General features: G+C 46.3%; 1 protein-coding gene across 2 annotated transcripts in view; it reads left to right on the forward strand.

Moving 5' to 3' along the window:
- Window positions 1-19,682, forward strand: part of ELK3 (ETS transcription factor ELK3) — a 34,477-nt gene that overhangs the window by 11,649 nt on the left and 3,146 nt on the right. The window contains exons 2-4 of one of the 2 annotated variants that reach the window (XM_068668728.1): window positions 4,629-4,837; window positions 14,059-14,853; window positions 18,059-18,181. In XM_068668728.1, coding sequence (XP_068524829.1) covers window positions 4,631-4,837; window positions 14,059-14,853; window positions 18,059-18,181 — 1,125 coding nt within the window. In that variant the 5' untranslated portion in view covers window positions 4,629-4,630. The remainder of the gene's footprint in view (window positions 1-4,628; window positions 4,838-14,058; window positions 14,854-18,058; window positions 18,182-19,682) is intronic. The other variant, XM_068668739.1, reaches the window with a different exon arrangement.

The following is a 19,682-nucleotide window of genomic DNA, read 5'->3' on the forward strand; positions in this document are numbered from 1 at the left end:
ATCAGCACACATACTCATGTCTTAACCATTTCTAGTGTAACTTTCACAATGTTTTCATAACATTTGCTCGTGCTGGTAGAAGTCAGTCTCTAGACACCAAGTGGAGAGCCAGTCTTTGGTATTTTCCCCCCTGTTTACAGGAAAATCAGACCTTGGGTGGGATGCTCACCCACGTGGATGGATGTGGCCTTCAGGGAGAGCTTTCAGTGCTGACTTTGCTGCTGTTCCAAGTCCAGGCATTTCAGTTAGGCCTTTAGTTAGGTTGAAACGAACAGGGGTGATATTACCAGCACAAGCATTCACGGTTGCCTCCTTCCCACATCAGTCCTGAATGTAAAATTTGATGTGTGGAGATCACATTAGATCACACTGCCACGCAGTTGGTGGGCTTTTTACAGAGGGATGCATTTGAAGAATGCACATTGCACACAGATGGGTATTAGTGTGGTTGGCTGTCACTCTTGCCCAAGAAATAGACTTTCAGGAAACTCGGTTCTGAAACATCCTTTTGCCATGTGATGCTGCACTTCCAAGTATAATTTTTATGGTGTAATCAGCTCTGCCACTGATTTTTTTTTTTTTTTTTTTGCATCAGTTCTAGTGGAACTGATCACAAAGTAAAAATACCAGACTATTCAGGTGAGGTCAACCTAGCAAACTTTATTTTGTGGCTTAGAAAATATCTGAGTGTCAAATGCATTGTATAAATATTCAAAAAATGGTAACCACATGTTCAAGTTGGAGCATGAAAAAATAAATTCTGATTCTTCCATCTATATGAATTCCGATTAGACTTTCCATAGCACAGAATATTTTTCTTCCACAGGTTGCTTGTCTCATTCTGTACCATAGATGAATGTCACTGTCTGAATAAGGGATTTTTTTAAGCTATTTTTCTTTTAATCCCCGTAATTCGGTATGTGGTTACATGTGTTATTTGCTGCACAGAATTCAAATCCTGTAGAGAGCACAGAAGTAACAGAAATATTTATTATTACAATTTAATATTAATAAATAGTTGAATGAAATGTGAAATATATTCCCAGTAGGAAGTGATCACATCCTAGCACCCATTTCTGTCAAATTAAGGAGAAACATTGGATTCTTTTTGAGTCAGTAAAAGTTCAAAAGAATTAGAAAATACATAAATGAAATACAGAGTATTCTGAAGATTTCCACCTCCTCTCAGTCATAATTTTAAATTATTTTTTAGTGTAGTAATGTATTTTTGGTTAAATTACGTGGCCTGGGATACATCTGTTGGGTGATTCTTTTGCTCCACCAGTCAAGTCAGGTGCAAGTACAGTGTGAGGCCACGCTGTCCACCCAAGAGGATAGTTAATAATTTGTGGAATGCCAAAATGGTGTCCATAAACAAAGGCAGGTTAATACTTCAGTTGACCTGATTGGAAATAAAGTATTTTGGACCATTTAAAAAACAATGCTATCACTGCAGGCTTGGATTTTTAGTATTCCCCTGAAAATCACATTTTAGAGAATGAAAATGAGGCACAAACATTAACACCAATTTACCAAATATATAATACTCCATTTGAAATGCCTGAAGCCTCCTTTTTCATCATACTTAAAGAACTTACATTGCCATATATGCTCTGCAAAGCGTTTCCATTAAAGGTGCTTCCAGCTGTGAATATTCAGCGCTCAGCACATCAGACCCGATGGCCTCAAGTTGGGTGCTTGAGGAGACAAGGACAGGGGACATACAATTATTGATCAGCTGAAAATGGAGTTTGCTTGATCTGCCTTGTGTAGGAGCCACATGTGTATGGTTGCTCCAAGCTTGTATGGCTGTAAGTGGTGGCAATGACCTTTTTTAATGTAACCCGAGGGTAGCGCTGGGTGGGTGCCCACCCCTGTAGGGTGTTCTCCTCACACAGGCCTGCGCTGTTCCACAGCGTTACGCTACGGCTGGGCTGCCGTGAGGCCCACAGTTAGTAAAGGAAGTGGAATCCCAAACTGTTTACGTTTGGTAAGATGATAACCATGGGAAAACAGGTTCATGATGGGAAGTGTAGTGCAGCGTTAGCCGTAGGTTAAGTGGGGAGTGTTCTTAGACAGAGGTGGATGGGGATGGAGGAGGCTGCAACACACTACACTGTGCTGTGAGCTCAGTTCCACCTAAACTCTCTGAGGGGACGTGGTTGCTCATCATCTGAAGGAAGATGTAATTTAAGGTCTGGAAGGAGAGAATTGCATCTCTAAGGTATTACACTGTTTTGGGTAATGTCATAGGGGTAGAGTTTGTATTAGTGATCATATAACTCTCTTCCATCGGTTAATTTCAGCTGTTAATTTCCTCAGCTGACATTACATAGACAGGTTTTGTATGCATTTTTACAAAATTTTGAAGAAAGATATTTACAAGTTACTTCTAATTTTCCAGAGGGGGGAAGAAAAAAACAAAAAAAGTTGTGTGCTTTCTTGTTCAAGAGAGCTGTGTGATGTGAGCTGAAATTATGCAGGTACCTCTGTATAATACATAGTGTATAGAAACTGTGATTACTTCAGAGCAATATGGCTGCATATACCTACTATGTATAGTAGTGTAAGTTGCAAAACTTTAAATATTAATGAAAAGGTATGTATATGTGATGCCAATGAATAGGGAAACTGTAATAGCAATGACATTGCAGATGATTAATCCACTAAGGATGTTAACACTTGCACTGATGGTGTAATTTAAAGGAATTTCTAAGACAGTAAAGCAAGTATATAGCATTCAGCTATTTTGAATTGTAGCTGTATATTTTTTTCTTGCTCTATGCTGGATATAGAGTGATAAAAAATGCAGTGGAGCAAATGCAAGACCTTTGAAAGTGCCAAAGCATCCCTATAGGCAGTTCTGTTTCAATGCATTCTGGTCCTGTGAGGATTTGCCATCTCTTGAAGGTGTTGCGTAGTTGTGTTACACAGCTGGGTGTCAAGGGTGTAGGTTTCTGTCCTCAGTTAACCGATTCTCAGTTAATTAGAGAAGCAAAGCTTTTGCAGGGATAGTAAAACCATAGTTAATTCTGCAAAACCTTGTTTGGCCTGTGTGCTTGGAAATTATGTTGACTAAAGCAATGCTCCAAACTCTGTATTTTTGTGTAAAACTGCAATATTCTCTTGTATCTTTACCTGGTTTTTACATGAGTGAAGCTTACGCAATTTTTCTTCTTCAACTACTGTGTGGTGAAGGCAAGCACAGAGCAGCATCTGGTGAATTAGTGAGACAAGTGATTTCTGCTCCCTGGGGACGTGCTGAAGAGGCAACGAGTACCTCGGCCTCCTGCTGTGCTGCTGCCTACAGGGCATAGTTAGAAGTCGTCTGCCCTCTGGTGGTCAACACACCAAAGGAAAGGTGAAGCAGGAAGCCTGACGTGTAAGAGTAATAGTATATTAGGAAACAAAATGAGCAGGGAAGTTAAAAATTAAGAGTTTGTGTAAATAAAGACAAAAATATATATTGTTACATATTCAAAGGTAAGTCAAGTAATAATTAACCTCATTCACACCACAGTGAATTAACCCAGTAGTGCAAGCATCTTTAAATCTGCATTTGTTAGATATAACATGAAATCTCAGAGTGGTTTGGGTTGGAAAGGACCTTAAAGACCACCCAGTTCCAACCCCCTGCCATGTGCAGGGACACCTCCCACCAGACCAGGTTGCCCAAGGCCCCATCTAGCCTTGAGCACCTCCAGGGATGGGGCAGCCACAGCTTCTCTGGGCAGCCTGTGCCAGGGCCTCACCACCCTCACAGTGAAGAATTTCTTCCTTATATCTAATCTAAACCTACCCTCTTTTAGTTTGAAGCCTTGTCCTATCACAACACTACCTGACACCTCCCCAGCTCTCCTGTAGGCCCCCTTTAGGCACTGGCAGGCCGCTGTCAGGTCTCCCCGGAGCCTTCTCCACAACCCCAACTCCCTCAGCCTGTCCCCACAGGAGAGGTGCTCCAGCCCTCTGATCAGCCTCATGGCCCTCCTCTGGACTTGCTCTAACAGCTCCACGTCCTTGTGCTGGGAGCCCAGAGCTGAACACAGGGCTCCAGGTGGGGTCTCATGAGAGTGGAGGTAGAGGGGGAGAATCCCCTCCCTTGCTATGCCAGAATAAAATATCAAAAAAGGCCAAGAAAAAATGATCTGATACAGTGTTAAACATGCTAAGGCTGGCAGTGTTGTTGAAAGTGTGTGTGTGAGGGAGTATCATTTTTTAGTTCTGTGGTTCAAAAGGCCAATTACAGCTCTATTTTTATTACAATAATAAATTGTCTTCAGTGGTAGCACACTCAAGTTAAGTTGTGTACGTGCCTGTGCTGAACTAGAATATAGCCGTTCTTACATTTATTCTTCTGTTGCACCATGTGAACTAAGTGGGCAGTGCTTTCCTAAACACTTGCTGTATTTTATGTGTTGCATCAGAAAATAGCAGTGGAAAAAAAACTACTGAAACGGGAGCGAAGGACTTGCAGGTCTCATGGATGGGCACGGTTGTGAATGATGTGGTTTTGTTTGCCAAGCTATGTAGGATGACTCTGACACAGAGCTTATTACCGAAATGAGTGTTGTTCCCACTCCCACCTCCCAGATGTTTTTCACACCATTGCTCTCCTTTGTCCCTTGTAGGTATGGAGAGTGCAATCACGCTGTGGCAGTTCCTTTTGCAGTTGCTGCTAGACCAGAAACATGAGCACCTGATTTGCTGGACGTCTAATGATGGCGAATTCAAGCTACTCAAGGCAGAAGAAGTGGCTAAGCTGTGGGGACTCAGAAAAAACAAAACTAATATGAATTATGACAAGCTGAGCCGAGCGCTCAGATACTATTATGACAAGGTAAATTTTGTTATTCTCATGCAGACTAAGAAAATAGAAACACTACCATTTAATATTTCACCTCTATGTGGACACTTTTAAAAGTTCCCCTAAGTAGTTTTTACAACAGACGATACTGCTGAAGGCAATCACGGTGAAGGTAAGAGGGCAGCCGAAAGATGCACAGGAAAACACTGCACATCTATTTCCTGGGGTGGGGGGAAGGTTTTCACCTAGGTTGACACTTACGCTTTCATTTGTTTCTGTGTTTGGCTACCCAACATTTTCTGTAGCTTTTGACAACAATAAAATAACTGTTAATAACGGAGAACTGTTTGATTATTACAGCCTGCACAGGATCTTCAGGAATGCAGGGAGGTGGCAGAAAGCAGTAATGCTGTGGCAGAAATGCAGGGAGGTGGCAGAAAGCAGGCAGTGGCAGCTTTAGCAGGGGGTACCACCTATGTTAGAGCAGGGAGAGGACACAAACAACCCAGCAGTATAGAGGGTGGGATGAGTTTTCAAAGTTTTCATGAGACACATCTTTTGGAACATAGATCCTGTTGCCCCATGTTTTAGGTAATCTTTCCTGAGCTTTCCAGTAGACCTTTTTTATAGTTGTATTGGATCTTAATATTTTTTAGCTGGAAATACAACATTGAAACACTTCTAGAATTATTCCGACAGTGCAGCATTACCTCACAAGAATCTCATTGTAACTCTTCATTTGTTATGCTCAGTGTTTCTAGGGTTGGGAAGTTTTCCACCGTATCATTTTAGGACAAAACACGTGTTAGCTTCAACAGTAGCCTAGTTTATATGCTGCTGTCACTTAATTAGCAGCAGCATATGCGAGTGAGCACTGATCTGATGTTGAACTGGATGAAAGTGCAGAATGAGAGTAGCAAGCAGAAAGACAAGCAACTGGTCAGATGATGGGGGTCAGCAGGGTATTTTTGGGTGTATTTGTCAAGGTAGCAGTTTCATGCTGAGCTCACTTTGGATGAAGACTTTATTTTCAGTAGAATGTTAAATTTACTCCCACTTGTGAATTTATCTTCAGGATATCTCAAGACAAAATAATGGAGTGTGTGCTTTAGGCTGGGTTTCTTTGTCTGGTTTATCTCCCCTTGCAAAACCTATTGAATTTTGCCCCTCCTTCATGTTGACAAAAGTGGCCATGGATACATCTGTTGAGGTTTGATAGAAGTAATTTGACCCAAGGAGCAAGCACAATTTAGGCAGCAACCTTGTAACTGGCGAGCTGTGGTCATTTTCTCCTCTCAGAAGTTGGTTACAGACAGGTAGCACAGGCATACACTTAGCGCAGTGTTGCCTGTTAGAGCTCTGTTTTCAACCTCTTTTTAAAACCGAAATCTGAAATATCTTGAACATAATAATCTGAAAGTATTTAGATCAATCAATTTGCTTCAGATTTCCAGAGAACATGCCCATGCCCATAATCTAGGAGGAGTCAGTAGGGGGTACTGGTGGCTGGCACCTCTGAAAATCGAATTTGTGCAGTACTGTGGGAGTTCACAGGATCACTCTCATGAAACCATCTTTCACTTTGACGTTTAGTCCTTAGCATGAACTAAAGTGGCAACAGTATAATAAAGAATACAAATACGAGAGTAGGAAGTAAGCAGAATTTACGTTAGATTGCAACAACAGAAAGATGACTGAAAGAAATCTCTCAGACATGACAAGAAACTAGAAGGAAAAAATTGCAGAACAACATCTGAGCTGCTAAAATATCTGCATATTCACCTTTTTCAGTTTCAGGCTCAGAACTGAGCTCAAAGTATTGTTGTCATGTATTATTTTAGTGCACTAATTCTCAAAGTGCGCAGGGGGACTAAGCGCTGTGCAGCAAGTCCAATACAAAACCAAAAACCATGTCGATTGCAAATTAACTTTGCACAATTTTCTGAGCAACATTTTTGTTCCTTGCAGTGGAATTTGGAAAAAACCCTGTATGAAACTGTAAGAATTTTCATTGCAGATTTAGAGCTCTAAGTTTTGCAATAAAATGTTTTTAGTATTTTGTCTGCTGTAAGTCAGCTTTTTTCACTTAACATCTTTCAAAGGTGGCCTAACTGAGAAGGCACAAAGGGATTCAGAGAGGACACTGCAGCGGCTGTTCCAGGCAGTTGGGATGATGAATTCCTCTTCACAAAGTGCTAAAAAGCTTCTGCTCAGCATGGGGAAATCCACTTCTTTATATGACTCCAACCCCTCTGATTATAAACTTGATTGGGATCAGTGGGGACAGAGAGCCTGCTGGTGAATGAACAACACACCCAGACAAAGCCCAAATACACAGTTAGTGACTGATCAGACATTGCTTGAAAATAAGGGACAATAGAGTGTAGCGCTTGTCCTCTGAGATCTCTCTGATCTCTTCAAATCAAAGGAATGCGATGGCTCTTTACTTGAGCCTCGCTTTCTTCTTTTGTCCCTTAACCTATTTATTTTTTTTAGCCTTGTACTGATTTCAGTTGCTTGCCCACCACCACCTGCATCACAGACGCACACCTTTGTCACCTCCTTTGTCTCCACGCGTGCAGCACCTGCCGGAGGAGTGGCTGTACAGTCTCTTCACCTGGGTGCAGTGACTGCTCACTGTTCTTACATCTGCGCTCTCCTCCATCTGCTGATTTTACCTAGGTGTGGCACAAGAATTTTGGCCATTTTTCCAGGAGTTTTGCAGCCCAGTGGATACCGGGGCTCCTGGGTGGAAAGGAGGATAAGCTCTTTCTTTCCCATGTATTGTGATCTGGGCTCAAACCCCAACCCAAAAATGTGCCTGGTGCTATTTAAGAGGAAGGAGCAACTCCTTTCTGTGTGGGTTTGGCATGCTTTGTCCCACTGGTTCACAGGCAGTGCAGAAAGCTGGATTATTACGAGGGTGCAGAAGGACAGGGAGCCTGCTGCAGGTTTCAAAGTGTGCGAGACAGTGGCATAAACCAGCAAGTTATGAATCCTGTTAGGCTGGCAGGGAGTGCTCAGCAGTGGATTCAGTCTTGTTGAATCAAATCCTCTGCATTTGATTCAGTTTATGCTGCAGAGCACAGAAGGGGAGGAAGTTGAGGAGGGGAAGAAAGCCTCTGACATTTTCCTTTCCTTTCTGCAAAACAAAAGGGGAAGCGATGGTGAAGTGAAAGAGCCTGTCTTGGACTTCCGCACTCCTCTCCGCTGGGCTGTTCACTGATCTGTGGGACAACCCACGAGGAGTCTGTACTCTGAGGTAGCCTTAAGGAGCTGTCTGAGATCCTTGTCACCTCCCACGCTGCTGGCAGTGATGGATGTGTTGGCAGCCCGATGTGCTGGGGCAAATGGGATGAGCATTGTGCTGCCATCAGGAGCGGCTGCAGGAAAGGAAAGTGGCAGAACTGTTGGACAGCACCACGTTTGGGTTGTGGCCTTGTATCTACTGGGACATCCCTACCTATAACCCAGATGATCTGGCAGCATGTGAGTTTGAGGGAAAAGCAGTGATTTTTTAGTGGTGCTGGTGGCCCACGGGATGGGCCTGTCTTTCTTGGGCTGCCCTCTGCTGCTGCATGCAGCTGACACTAAGCTCCATGGTTTTTCTTTGAAATAATTCACTGTGGAGAAATAAAAACTGATCGGTGGATAAATGGAGGTTTATAAGCTCTGCCATTTTGCTCGGGGGGAACGCTGCCTTGTTAAAATTCATCATCTGATTCATCTTGAGTTAAAAGCAAATTAATTCCAGTGCTGGAGAAAAATAACACAATTAGGACAAGTTCCTCAGCTTGGCTTTGAAAGCAAGCATGATGTGCTGGTGAGGCTGATGGCTGGTTTTATGTTAAATTCACACATAAAGCACCTCAGGAAAGGTATAGTGTGGCATGTCTCACTTGTAATTTGCTGCTGCGTTTTTGGTCACTCTAGGTATCCGTTTCCCTCTTCATTTGTTACCCAAGTTCCCCTCCCCCCTTTTTATTTAATGTATTTCCTCAATTGCCTTAACAAAGCGATGGCACAGATGGCAAATAACACTAAGGAAAGGAAGGCTTCCTGCACCATCTCTACCTACAGCTTGAGCAGCATGTCCGTCATAACACACACTGGGGACAGGCAGAATGCTCTTGTAATGCTTCCAGGCAAGGAAACCCTTCACATATATGCTCATGCAGAGCTCTTTTTCTTGGTGTGTGAAACCAAAATACCTTTTTAAGTTGTATTAGTGCCTTTCTTATGGGTAAAGTTGCCCAGGTACTCTGTTATTTTGATAACCAAATGATAGATACCTTTTGAAGTCTCTGGAGTTTTTGTTTTTTGTTCCTTTTTTTTTTTTTTTTTTTTTTTTTTTTTGAGGGAAGAGGGACAAAGCCAGGGAATTGCCTGCAGGTAGCCCCATTATTAGGATGTTACAGTTGTGGAAGTCACGTTTTCAAAAATTAGGAAAGTTAAGAAATACCAAAGTCATAGTTCTCTGCATAACTTCAATGTTTGCATGAGTTATGCTGCGTCTTTAATTACACAGTCATATATCGCTGTGACAAGCACAACAATTCAATATTTTTGCATCCTCTCTGAACAGGCTGTGGCCCTAGGCTTTATTCAATGACTGCTATTCAATCTGTCTTCTAAAGACAGAATAAATCATTTTAACTTTGGTTAATGGCTACCCTCTTATTTAGATGGGCTGGCAGCGTGATGTATAGTACATAAATAGTAAGGCTTCTTGTTTATGCTAGGTGCAGCAGAAGGCACGGAGCTTCTCAGGTGCTCAGGCTTCTGAGGTACCCGTGGCCATCCCTCCCTCCCTAACAGGTCAGAGCCCATAGCCGGGTCACTAACTCCAATTATTAATGCCCAAGTGTGGGTGGCAGCGTGGAAGATTTATCTCGGGAAGAGGGTCTCTTGCTTGGTCTGCTTGCAAAACTTCAGGATATAAAGAGGTAGCAGAAATTATTATTTTACTTTTGCAAAGGTCTTCCCTTGAGTTAGCTCAGGGAAAAACAAGGTTGCAGTGATACAAGCAGGATGACGGCGCTAGCGTGCCAGCTACGCATTTTGCAGTGGTACAGGTAAGAGGTATTCTGAGGAAATACTTGAAGGAACTTTAGAAAATAGCTTTATGGAGAACTGAAACGAGCTTCTTTTGAGAGCAATAGGTGGAAGTCAAAAAAGTGCTTGTGTAAAGTGACGTAAAAGTGGTTCATGGGTGCTGTCCTCAGGGAAAGAAGGGAGTAAGGAGTTTGATACAGAGTAGGAGGTGATGGGTAGAGGAGGAAACCAAAGAAACCCCCCGGAAGGAATGACAACTAGTTCTTGTTTGCTGTGAGAGGAAAGGGAAGCCTAGTGAACTGCGGAGAGAGCAGAGAGCCTGCCCAAAGCTGCCAGGCAGGAGCGTGCTCTTTGCCTTGCAGGTGGGGTGAGGACAGACTGACACCCAGCTTGTGAGAGCCGTGCACTCCCAAAGGTCAGTGCAGGTGCACGGTCAGCTTTCACCTGTGCCTCCATCAAAAATCACAAAAAAAACATCTGGCTTATGCACGCACAGTACAATAAGTGTAAGGGCATGAGGTATGATAAGAGCCTGCCTGCCTGCACACGCTGACGTGGACACGTGCCCCATTTTTTGGAGTGTTGCAGCCACAGCTACCTCCTGCCAGCTTACGTACTTCAGGCATGGGAGTGTGAATATTTCCTAGCTTCCTGCCTTGTTTTTGTGCTGTTCATGGTAATTTTGCCATTCAGAAAGAGGAGGCAATTATTCCACCCACAAGTTCTGGTAGAATCTTAATCATGTGGAAGACAGAGGGAAGACTTCATAGCCTAAATATCCCCACGATGTTGCATCCCTGCAACTCTACTCTCAGAGCCAGGGAACTTGCGACACATCCAAATGGGAGTTAGGTGCAGCAGCTCTGGCCCTTCTTCTTTCCCAAGCAGAGTCCTTTTAGCACCTAGGGACATGTTCATCCCATTCTGAAACAGATTTTGAGATCGCAGGCACCCTGACTCAGTTCCTGGGAGGAGGAGAAAGTGCCCCAATCTGTCTTCCTGCCCTGGGACCCCTTGTCAGTCTGAAGTTCAACTGGGAACTGAGTCCCAGTTACAGCTCATGCTCGTAGAAGTTCCTGCAGCCAGCACACTTGTGAGCTAACAGGTTTGAGTGAAGCCACTAAAATTCTTGCATTGCACTGGTAGTATAGTTATGCCTTAACTCTAAGTGACTTGGACAGGGAGTAGGAGAGCTGATGAAAATAAAAACACAATAATATGATAGAGGAACTGGAGCCTGGATTGCACTGATACACAGAAAAACGGGGGAAAAGAAAAACAGAAAAAGGAAATCCAGAGGTCATGCTCTGTTGAGATGGACAAACAGCTCACGTGTATATTGGCAAAAAGGATATTCCAAAAGTGGTGCATGCACATAGTCATCACAACCCCCCCCTTGGCCACACCATAGCCTGGGCCCCAGCTCCCTGTCATGCTGGCGGGCTGGAGCCAGGCAGCAACGTGCCCAGCTGGCAGCAGCAGCCTTCAGAACGTGGCACGATGGAGGACGGCCACCTTTGCTGTGGTCACCATTTCACAGGCTGGGACAGAGGAGGGGAAGCATAAAGGGAGCAAGGGATTAAACCCGTCAAGATGCACACAGGAGAGGGGCATTCCCAGCCCCTGCCCTCTTCCAGAGTCAGAGGGTGATCTTAAGAGGTTTTTAAGCCACCAGTTCTCCTCCCCAGCAGCTGTACTGGCCCAGCGGTCGCCGTCCCCAGCAGCAGTCCTGGAGCATCCCACAGCCCTGGCCAGCAGCCCTGGCACTTGCTGCCAGCCTGCTTGTGGGTGATGTCCCTAGAAAATCCAGACAACAGCAAAAAATGGCTAAAGGAGCACATACGCCTATTGTCCTGCTACGAAGTGGTCTAGTCTCCCTTCAAAAGCAGTCCTTAATGTAAGGAAACCTTCATTGCCTTTTTAACCCAAAGGTGGAAAAATCCCATTCATCATGATGCCCATCACCATCCTCCCTGGTGTGAACCATCTTCTGCAGCTCAGAGTGATTCTGACAGATCACGGAGGTGATGGTAAAAATAAGCTGCTTTTTACCTTCACTTCAATTATTTGTCAAAAAAATTTCAAAATGACAGCAGCATTTCAGAGGCAGTTAATTAATTTGCATCTTTATTTTCTCTTACATGTTGTTGGAGATTTCCTCGGGCTCCACATTTAAGAGAAGCCTGCAAAATGCTCGAGGGGTTTGCACTTGAATCCTTTTCATCTGCAGCCATCATTAAATGGGCTCGCCGCAGGTGTATGGAGACAGAGAAGCCGTACCAAGAGACCTTCTGAAAATATAACAATATTTAATAACAATAGAGAAAGTATAAACTCACCAGCCCATTCCATTGCTTTTTATAGCAATGTGCCCCTGTTTGAAGCCTGCACCAGTTGCACCCTTCGATATATTTAATCCTGTCCTTTTAGGAGTCAGCATTTTCCAAGTAGAATCTCAGTTGCCTGTGCTTGATGGAACAATGACTCCAAGGGATGGGATTATTTTAAGTTAAAGTGTATATATTAAAAGAAAAAAAAAATCCAGCTAGGATGTTTCTTCTCATATGTGAATAGTTTGCAGGTTTTGTGTTTATAACGAAAAATATAAAATTGAGTTCATAAATGAAACTGCACAGAAAAAGTGTGTCCATCTAATATTTCACCTAATTAGCACCCCAAAAAATCTAGGTCAAGACCAAAGCTATGGGAATTAAAGCTCATGCAAAATTAGATTCTGTGGGCTAAATATCTGTCCTGAAATTTTGGAGTGCACGGGAGGATAACCTGGGTGGGCAGATGTGAGTACAGCTCAGCTTGGAGGAGGGCAGTTTTGTGCCTTTACCCTGAGCTCACCAAATTCACTTCTCCCTGCTGCGGATTCCACTTGTAAGCTTGGGGAGCAGCTTTCGCTCTGCTGCAGCTCCTGGCCTAGGGAGAAAAGCTACATCCCAGGGCTCGCTGTGGGATTCATTTTGTATTCAGGAAGGTGCCTGAATGAAGTGCCAGCATGCTCAGACAGAACAATTATGGGGTGGAGTAGTTCAGTTGAAAGACAGAAGACAATCTGATACAGAACTGCAGACTTTTCCCCGTAATCAGCCTTCATTTTGTGACAAAAAAAAAAAAAAAAAGATGTACCTCAGGCACTGTGAACACCCAGAACTAGAACTTGTCCATATATAAATAGGGAGGATGTATTCCTTCCTTCCCCTTCCCCTTCCCCTTCCCCTTCCCCTTCCCCTTCCCCTTCCCCTTCCCCTTCCCCTTCCCCTTCCCCTTCCCCTTCCCCTTCCCCTTCCCCTTCCCCTTCCCCTTCCCCTTCCCCTTCCCCTTCCCCTTTCATTTTCTCTTTTTTTCTTTTTCAATCAATACATATTTTCTCTACTGGTCTCAGAATCTGTTGCTGAATGTAAAAAAATAGATTGTTAGCACGTGTCTGTTTGCAGAGTACTAGGGGGAGGTACAGCAGGTGTGTGCCCCACAAGGGGGTCAAGTCTTGGAATGGGTTTTTAAGAGGACACTCCCGGAGAAGCTCTGCAGCAGGGGCTTCAAGAAGAGAGAATCACAGTCGCTCCTGAAACCTCAGGAAATAGCGCTCCTTCTTCTTCTGCAGTTTCAGTAGCCAGTCTAGACTGATGGAGGCCTGGAGCTAGCAGAGGGGATACGTCAGGACACAAGCGATTGCGTTTGTCATGGACGTAGCTCAGGACTGCTGAAAGAAATGCAGTCACCGTTGGTGCACGTCAGTCCTGCATGTGGGCAGGAAGGGAGGGCTGGTGATCAGAGCAGGCAGGCTGTGCTTGCTTTGTCCTTTGCAGACGTTTCAGGAGAGGGTTTCATACTCCCAAGCAATGAGTCTGGGTTTTGGGAAGCACAAATGAAGGCGTTTGCCACCGTGGTGAAATCAAATGGCTGAGTGGCTTGAGCCTGCAAGGTGGCAAAACTGTACTGTAAAGAAATCATTCCCAGGGTGCCCCAGATGAAGCGGGAGGAAGCCAGGCCCCAGCAGCTCTTTGTCACCTGGCGGTGGTGCCTTGTCTGGAGGAGATGGCCTCCGTGGCTGAGCAGGGGCGTGGGGATGGGCCGAGGGGCCCTGCTCAGCCTGAGGCGGTCACAGTGCTCCCCTGCCCTTGTGAGACCCTTCGTGTTTGCTGCCCCCGAGATACTGATCTTCCTAGCGTCTGCTTTTGTACTTGCAGAACATCATCAAGAAGGTGATCGGACAAAAGTTCGTGTACAAGTTTGTCTCGTTCCCTGAGATTTTAAAGATGGATCCACACGCCGTGGAAATCAGCAGGGAGAGCCTTTTGCTGCAGGACAGCGACTGTAAGATGGCCGCCGAGGGCAGGGAGGCGCACAAGCACAGCTTGTCGGCACTGAAGAGCACAAGCCGCAACGAGTACATCCACTCTGGCCTCTACTCCTCGTTCACCATCAACTCTCTGCAGAACCAGCCAGACACTTACAAGCCAATCAAAACAGAAAAGCTGGAGGAGAAGTCAGAAGGGAACACACCGGTCGAAGAAGTGCGGACTGTCATAAGATTTGTGACAAACAAAACAGACAAACAAGTTATGAGGCCCATGGTGTCGTTGCCTTCCACCTCTGAAACAGCAGCTGCCTCTGCTTTTCTCAACTCACCCGTATCAGCCAAAATCTCTTCCTTAATGCTACCAAACAGTGCCAGCATTTCATCTCCGTCGTCATCTTCCTCCAGGTCGCCGTCCCTGTCTCCCACCTCGCCCCTCCCTGCGGAGCACAGGAGCCTCTTCCTTGAGTCCAGTTGCCACGACTCAGATTCCCTTGAGCCGCTGAACCTCTCCTCAGGCTCCAAGGCAAAATCGCCATCTCTTCCCCCAAAGGCTAAGAAACCCAAAGGCTTGGAAATCTCAGCCCCACCTATGGTCCTATCCAGCACTGATATCGGTTCCATTGCCCTCAACAGCCCCGCGCTTCCTTCGGGATCCCTGACTCCAGCTTTCTTCACTGCACAGGTAAGCCCTGCCAGCCTTGGGTGCTCTTGCCTGAGCCAGCTCTCCCTCAGTTTGGCCAAGGCCAGTAGCGCTAGGAGCTTGTTGTCATCTGGCAGCACACGGGGAAGAGGAAGACACAGCCCAGGTCTCAGTGGTGTGTGGAGAGCGGGTTCCTCACAGCACCGCGCTCCCAGGGTGAGCATGAGCATGGAGAGCAGCACCACAGGGTGCCTGGGGGATGCCGAGATGGGCAGCCGCTAACACGAGCAGATCTCTTACCAAGGGAAATCAACCTCTAGGTCTGCAAAACAAGCAGAAAAAAAGCCAGGAAGAAAAACACAACACAGGGGTTTTGTAGCTCAGAAACTGAGCGTGCGTGCTGTGGGGTGCCTGGTTATATTTCTCTACTGTATGTGGTATCCATTCAAAAAGTGTGGCATTTTCATTAGGTTTCAAATAGGGAGCAAATTAATTGGTTTCTAAGACAGGCTTTTAAGCCAGTTTTGATTTCCAAAGTTTTACAGGTCCACAGAATACTTGCCAGAGCTGCCGTTCAGTACAGACCTACTGAATACCTGGTAGGTTATCCTGTTCTTATGAAATAGCTGTCCATTAATCATTTATTTGTGGTAATGTCAATGAGTTCTCATTTGCAAGCAAGCCTGTGGAAGAAATCTAGTAATTTAGAGGGCAAGAGGAAAATCACGTAACAGAGAGTGAGTGATCTGGTGTGTTCACCTCTTCGCTATTCTGAGTGGTGTTGTGTGGCCTCATGGCTGTGTCCTGGGGCACCCAGTGTGCCCACACAGCGTGACACCCTCCCCGCAGGAGGCAGAGCAGCGACCAGCACGCTCGGCCAGCACAGCTCCTCCAGCCCGAGCTGGTTGTGGGGCAGCTCACACACCCGCAGGCCACCGAGATAGGGGCTGTGCCACAAAGGAAGAGAGATCTGTGGGCTGCTGCCTGCCATTTGTGTGCACCGCCAAGCCTCCCAGTGCTACTGTGCACAGCAGGAAGAACAGGAGTGTGGCAAACCAAAACAGAGGTGCATTGACAGGCTCGTATGGCCTCGATCTGTGGCATAACCACAGTAAGTAGTTTGCTTGCGGGGAGCAAATTTCACAAATCCTATCAGATGCCAACTAGACACAATGACAGCGTGTTATTACAAGCTTGCTTTAATTTGTTGCTACCCCAGAACTCAGTACGATGAGTGATTTCTGTCCTCATTTTGTGATTGTTCCTTTGAACACTTCGTTTTCTCATTCATCTCTAAACCAGAGTACTTACTACTCCTCAGAGTCACAGAAGGGAATTATGCTGCTGTTGCCCTCCTTCAGAGGGCTTCAGAAAGCTTCTCATTTATCTCATTTTGCTGGTCAGGAGCAAAGCCCTCAGGTGGAGGTAGCCCCGTGGAAGAGCACCTGATTTGCACAACCAATTCAGAATAGAGAAGTGAGATCTCAGGACACTCCGCACAATGCTTGAGTGAGAAATGTCAGCTTTTCTTTTGGTTAGCTTTCAATGAGAGCTATTTAGATTTTGTTTCCTATTTGTTCCACCACTAAACCATGCTACTAAGTTCTACATCTACACCTTTCTTGAAGACCTCCAGGGGTGATGACTCAACCACTTCCCTGGGCAGCCTGTTCCAATGCCGCACAACTCTTTCAGTAAAGAAATTTCTCCTATATTTCTAATTTCAACTAACTTCTCCTAGTTGCCTTTATCTGGCAGCTGGGAGGGACAAGGAGGGCTGTGCTCACATGCAGGCTCTTGCAGAGATGTCTGGAGCTGGGAGCATCGCTGCTGAGCTTGGTCCTCTCTCTGCGCTGAGTTACCTCCATTTAAGCTAGTTTATAAAGAGGGTTTAAGCAGGCACTTCCTGCTGGTTTTCACATCCAGCACCAGAGGTATAGCTACGTGAGGGCAGAAGAGGAGGGATACACCAATTTCCACATGTAACTCGAGGCCAGCTGGTGCTGTGGTGTGGTTTACACTTGTTTTCCTCGGGTGGCTTTGATGCTTGCCTGATGGTGACACTGAGAACACCCCCGGAAGGCACTGTGCTCTTTTCGCATGAAATATTAACAGACTCAGAGGCTCGCTTTGGCTGGCTCTTGGCTCTGGCACAACTTGCAGATAGAAGCACAAGCAGACTTTTCCTTTCCCCACAGTACCACGTTTTTGTTGCTGCCTGGGACACAGCTGTGGTTTCTGCCGTGTGGTGCTGTATTCACGCTCCACCTGCTTCAGCACGAGGGAGATGGTAGCCCCCTTCCCCTTCGCATCTCTCCCTCTGCTTTTTTTGAGATGCCTCAGAGAAATCAGCCACTTAGATAGCAGCCAGGCTCCCAGATACCTCGGGCAGAAGCACTGGGAGGCCCTCGAGGCTTGCTGCTCTTCTTCTCTCCCTTTCTTCTCCCCTGACGCTGTTACCCGAATTGTCTGACCCTGCTCTGAACTTGGCTGTGAGCACGTCAGAGCAGGACTGTGTATTGCTGGGCCTCTGCACAGAGCCTCGAGCGGCACAGCGGATCCCTGGGGTGCTGCTTTGCAAGTAAAACACCCGTCGTGGTCTGGAGCAGAGGTAACCTGTGCTACCTGCCGCTCTGATGCTGCTTTTCACAGCGACCCAGCAGCAGCAGCTGGTGGGCTGGGTGGTGAAGCGAGACCCCAGCTGCATTGGCCACGTGTGGGAGGCAGAGCTGGCATTTCTGGCCGGGCAGGTGGCTGGCAGACACCAGAGTGCACGACCTGCTTGCCACTCCTTGTCTACTGTCTTTTCTCTACCTGTTTTAAAGGCTGCCCCAGCACACGCACCTGCTTGCTAAGTGTGTGCCCGAATGCCATTAAACGCCTTGCTGAATGGGACCGAGCTTGGTAATTGGCATCGAGATTACTGTGGAGATTAATTCATTATGCCAAATACTTTGTTCAGAACTGTCACATCACTTTCATGTTCTTCTTTGTGAAGATAAAAGTTACTCTGGGTACGGAATAATTTATGTGACTTTGAACAGGGATTTGCATGTCCTTTAATTCCACCAATTGTGCTTTGGAAGTGCTGAGAGTATCCGCAGCTCTCAGTGTGCACTGTGACATGGGAAGGCACCACCCCAGAGTTGGGAAAACCCTTGGGTTCGTAGTTGTTGGGTTCTTAGTTGTCGTCAGCTGTTGTGAATGCTGCAGGGATGCATCACGGGGTGTTTTTTTTGTCTTGCAGACCCCAAATGGATTATTGCTGACCCCAAGCCCGCTGCTGTCTAGCATTCATTTCTGGAGCAGCCTCAGTCCCGTTGCTCCTCTGAGTCCTGCCAGGCTGCAGGGACCAAACACTCTGTTCCAGGTAGGTCTTCCTAATGCACGGGGTTCGTGTGTGAAAATGCATGTGGAAGAGACGTCAGGGGAACATCTCACATCTCACATTGTTTGGAGCTTTTCAAATGGTTTGAGAAAATGCAGGAGTTGGTGGGCATATTTAAGAGAGGCCTGTTTGCTTACACCCCCTTGGCAGCACAGCCAGACCCTCCTGGGCAGTGTTGGTAGTGCAGCAGGAACGTACTTTTTGAATGAAGGAAACAAATAAATGCAGGACCTTAGGATGAGTGTGTAACTGAGCCCCCAGGGCTTCGGGGAGAGAGCACCATTCAGGCAGGGACTGGCCAGGAGAGCAGTGGAGCAAGGACTCTGGAAAAACCAAGATCAGTTTGGGTCTCTTACAGCAGGTGGACATAGGTTCAGTCTTCTGTCTTAATGAGATAGTTCTCTCCCAGGAAGACAGGACGTTGTATTTAAAGGAAGGGCACTCTGAACCTGAAGGCTCCGTTTCCAGTTCTGCTAAGTTTCCAGGTGTCCACAGACTGGCTACTTCAGCTCTCTGAGCACTACCTTTCCATGTGTAACAGGAGAAAAGCGGCGTTGTCCTCTCTTGTGGATACTGGGAGCAAAAAAAATAATCTCAGTTTTCTAGCAAGGCAATAAATCAGAAAGGTATTAAATAAACAGTGATGGCTGCAGAGCTCAGGGGCAGCATTTGTTCGAGGCTGAGGAAAGGAATCATGGGGATGGTGCTAGCAGCTCCAGCTGCCACGAAACAGCTGATTCATTTGCTCACAGAAGTTATGCTGATCAGCTAATTGGCAGGAAGCACAAGAAGCTGGTGGCAGGCCATGTGGCTGCAGAAGGCAAGGAAACCCTTGGAAGTAAATCCCCAAATGCTGTGACTGACCAGCACCAACACCGGAGGGGGCTGCTGCGGAGCTGAGACCTGCTTTTAGTCTCTGAACCTTGCCGGAGCCTCTGGGGCTGGGCTTGAGCTCAAGAGCTCTGCTCAGGTGGGGTGAAACATCCTTCTGCCTCCAGCGGGAGCCCTGCAGCTGCTTTTGTTTTCACCTGAGCTGAAAGAGCATTTGTTCAGCATTAGAGGAGCCAAAATCCTGCAAGCAGCTGGAGGCTGGCGCAGCGCTGCAGCTGGGCCTGCTGACTGACACGGGGGTGAGAGCAGGCTCGGGTACGTCGTCTTCTTCCAGGTGCCTGCTGCTTTTTGTGACAGTGCCGTGCCTGGCACTGGCTGCAGCTCTTCAGCGTTGGTATTTTTGTAGTCTGAGGACCAGGATGGGATCCATCCACGCCCGCAGTCTATGACCACACCTATGGGAGTGTGCTCCCTGCCTTAACGGGCCAGGAAGAGTTGTTCTGGCACTGCTGGGCACAGCTACGCGGATGCTCCCTCACCGAGCCCATGGATGCTTATTAACTGCTAAAAATCCTCCTTCAGTGCTTATGAGGTGAAAGCAACCCCCAGACACCACCGCCCGTGCCCCCTTCCAGCACTTGTGGAACGTCCC

The sequence above is a fragment of the Anas acuta genome, chromosome 1 (assembly GCF_963932015.1).
Source record: "Anas acuta chromosome 1, bAnaAcu1.1, whole genome shotgun sequence".
Taxonomy (NCBI): Eukaryota; Metazoa; Chordata; class Aves; order Anseriformes; family Anatidae; genus Anas; species Anas acuta.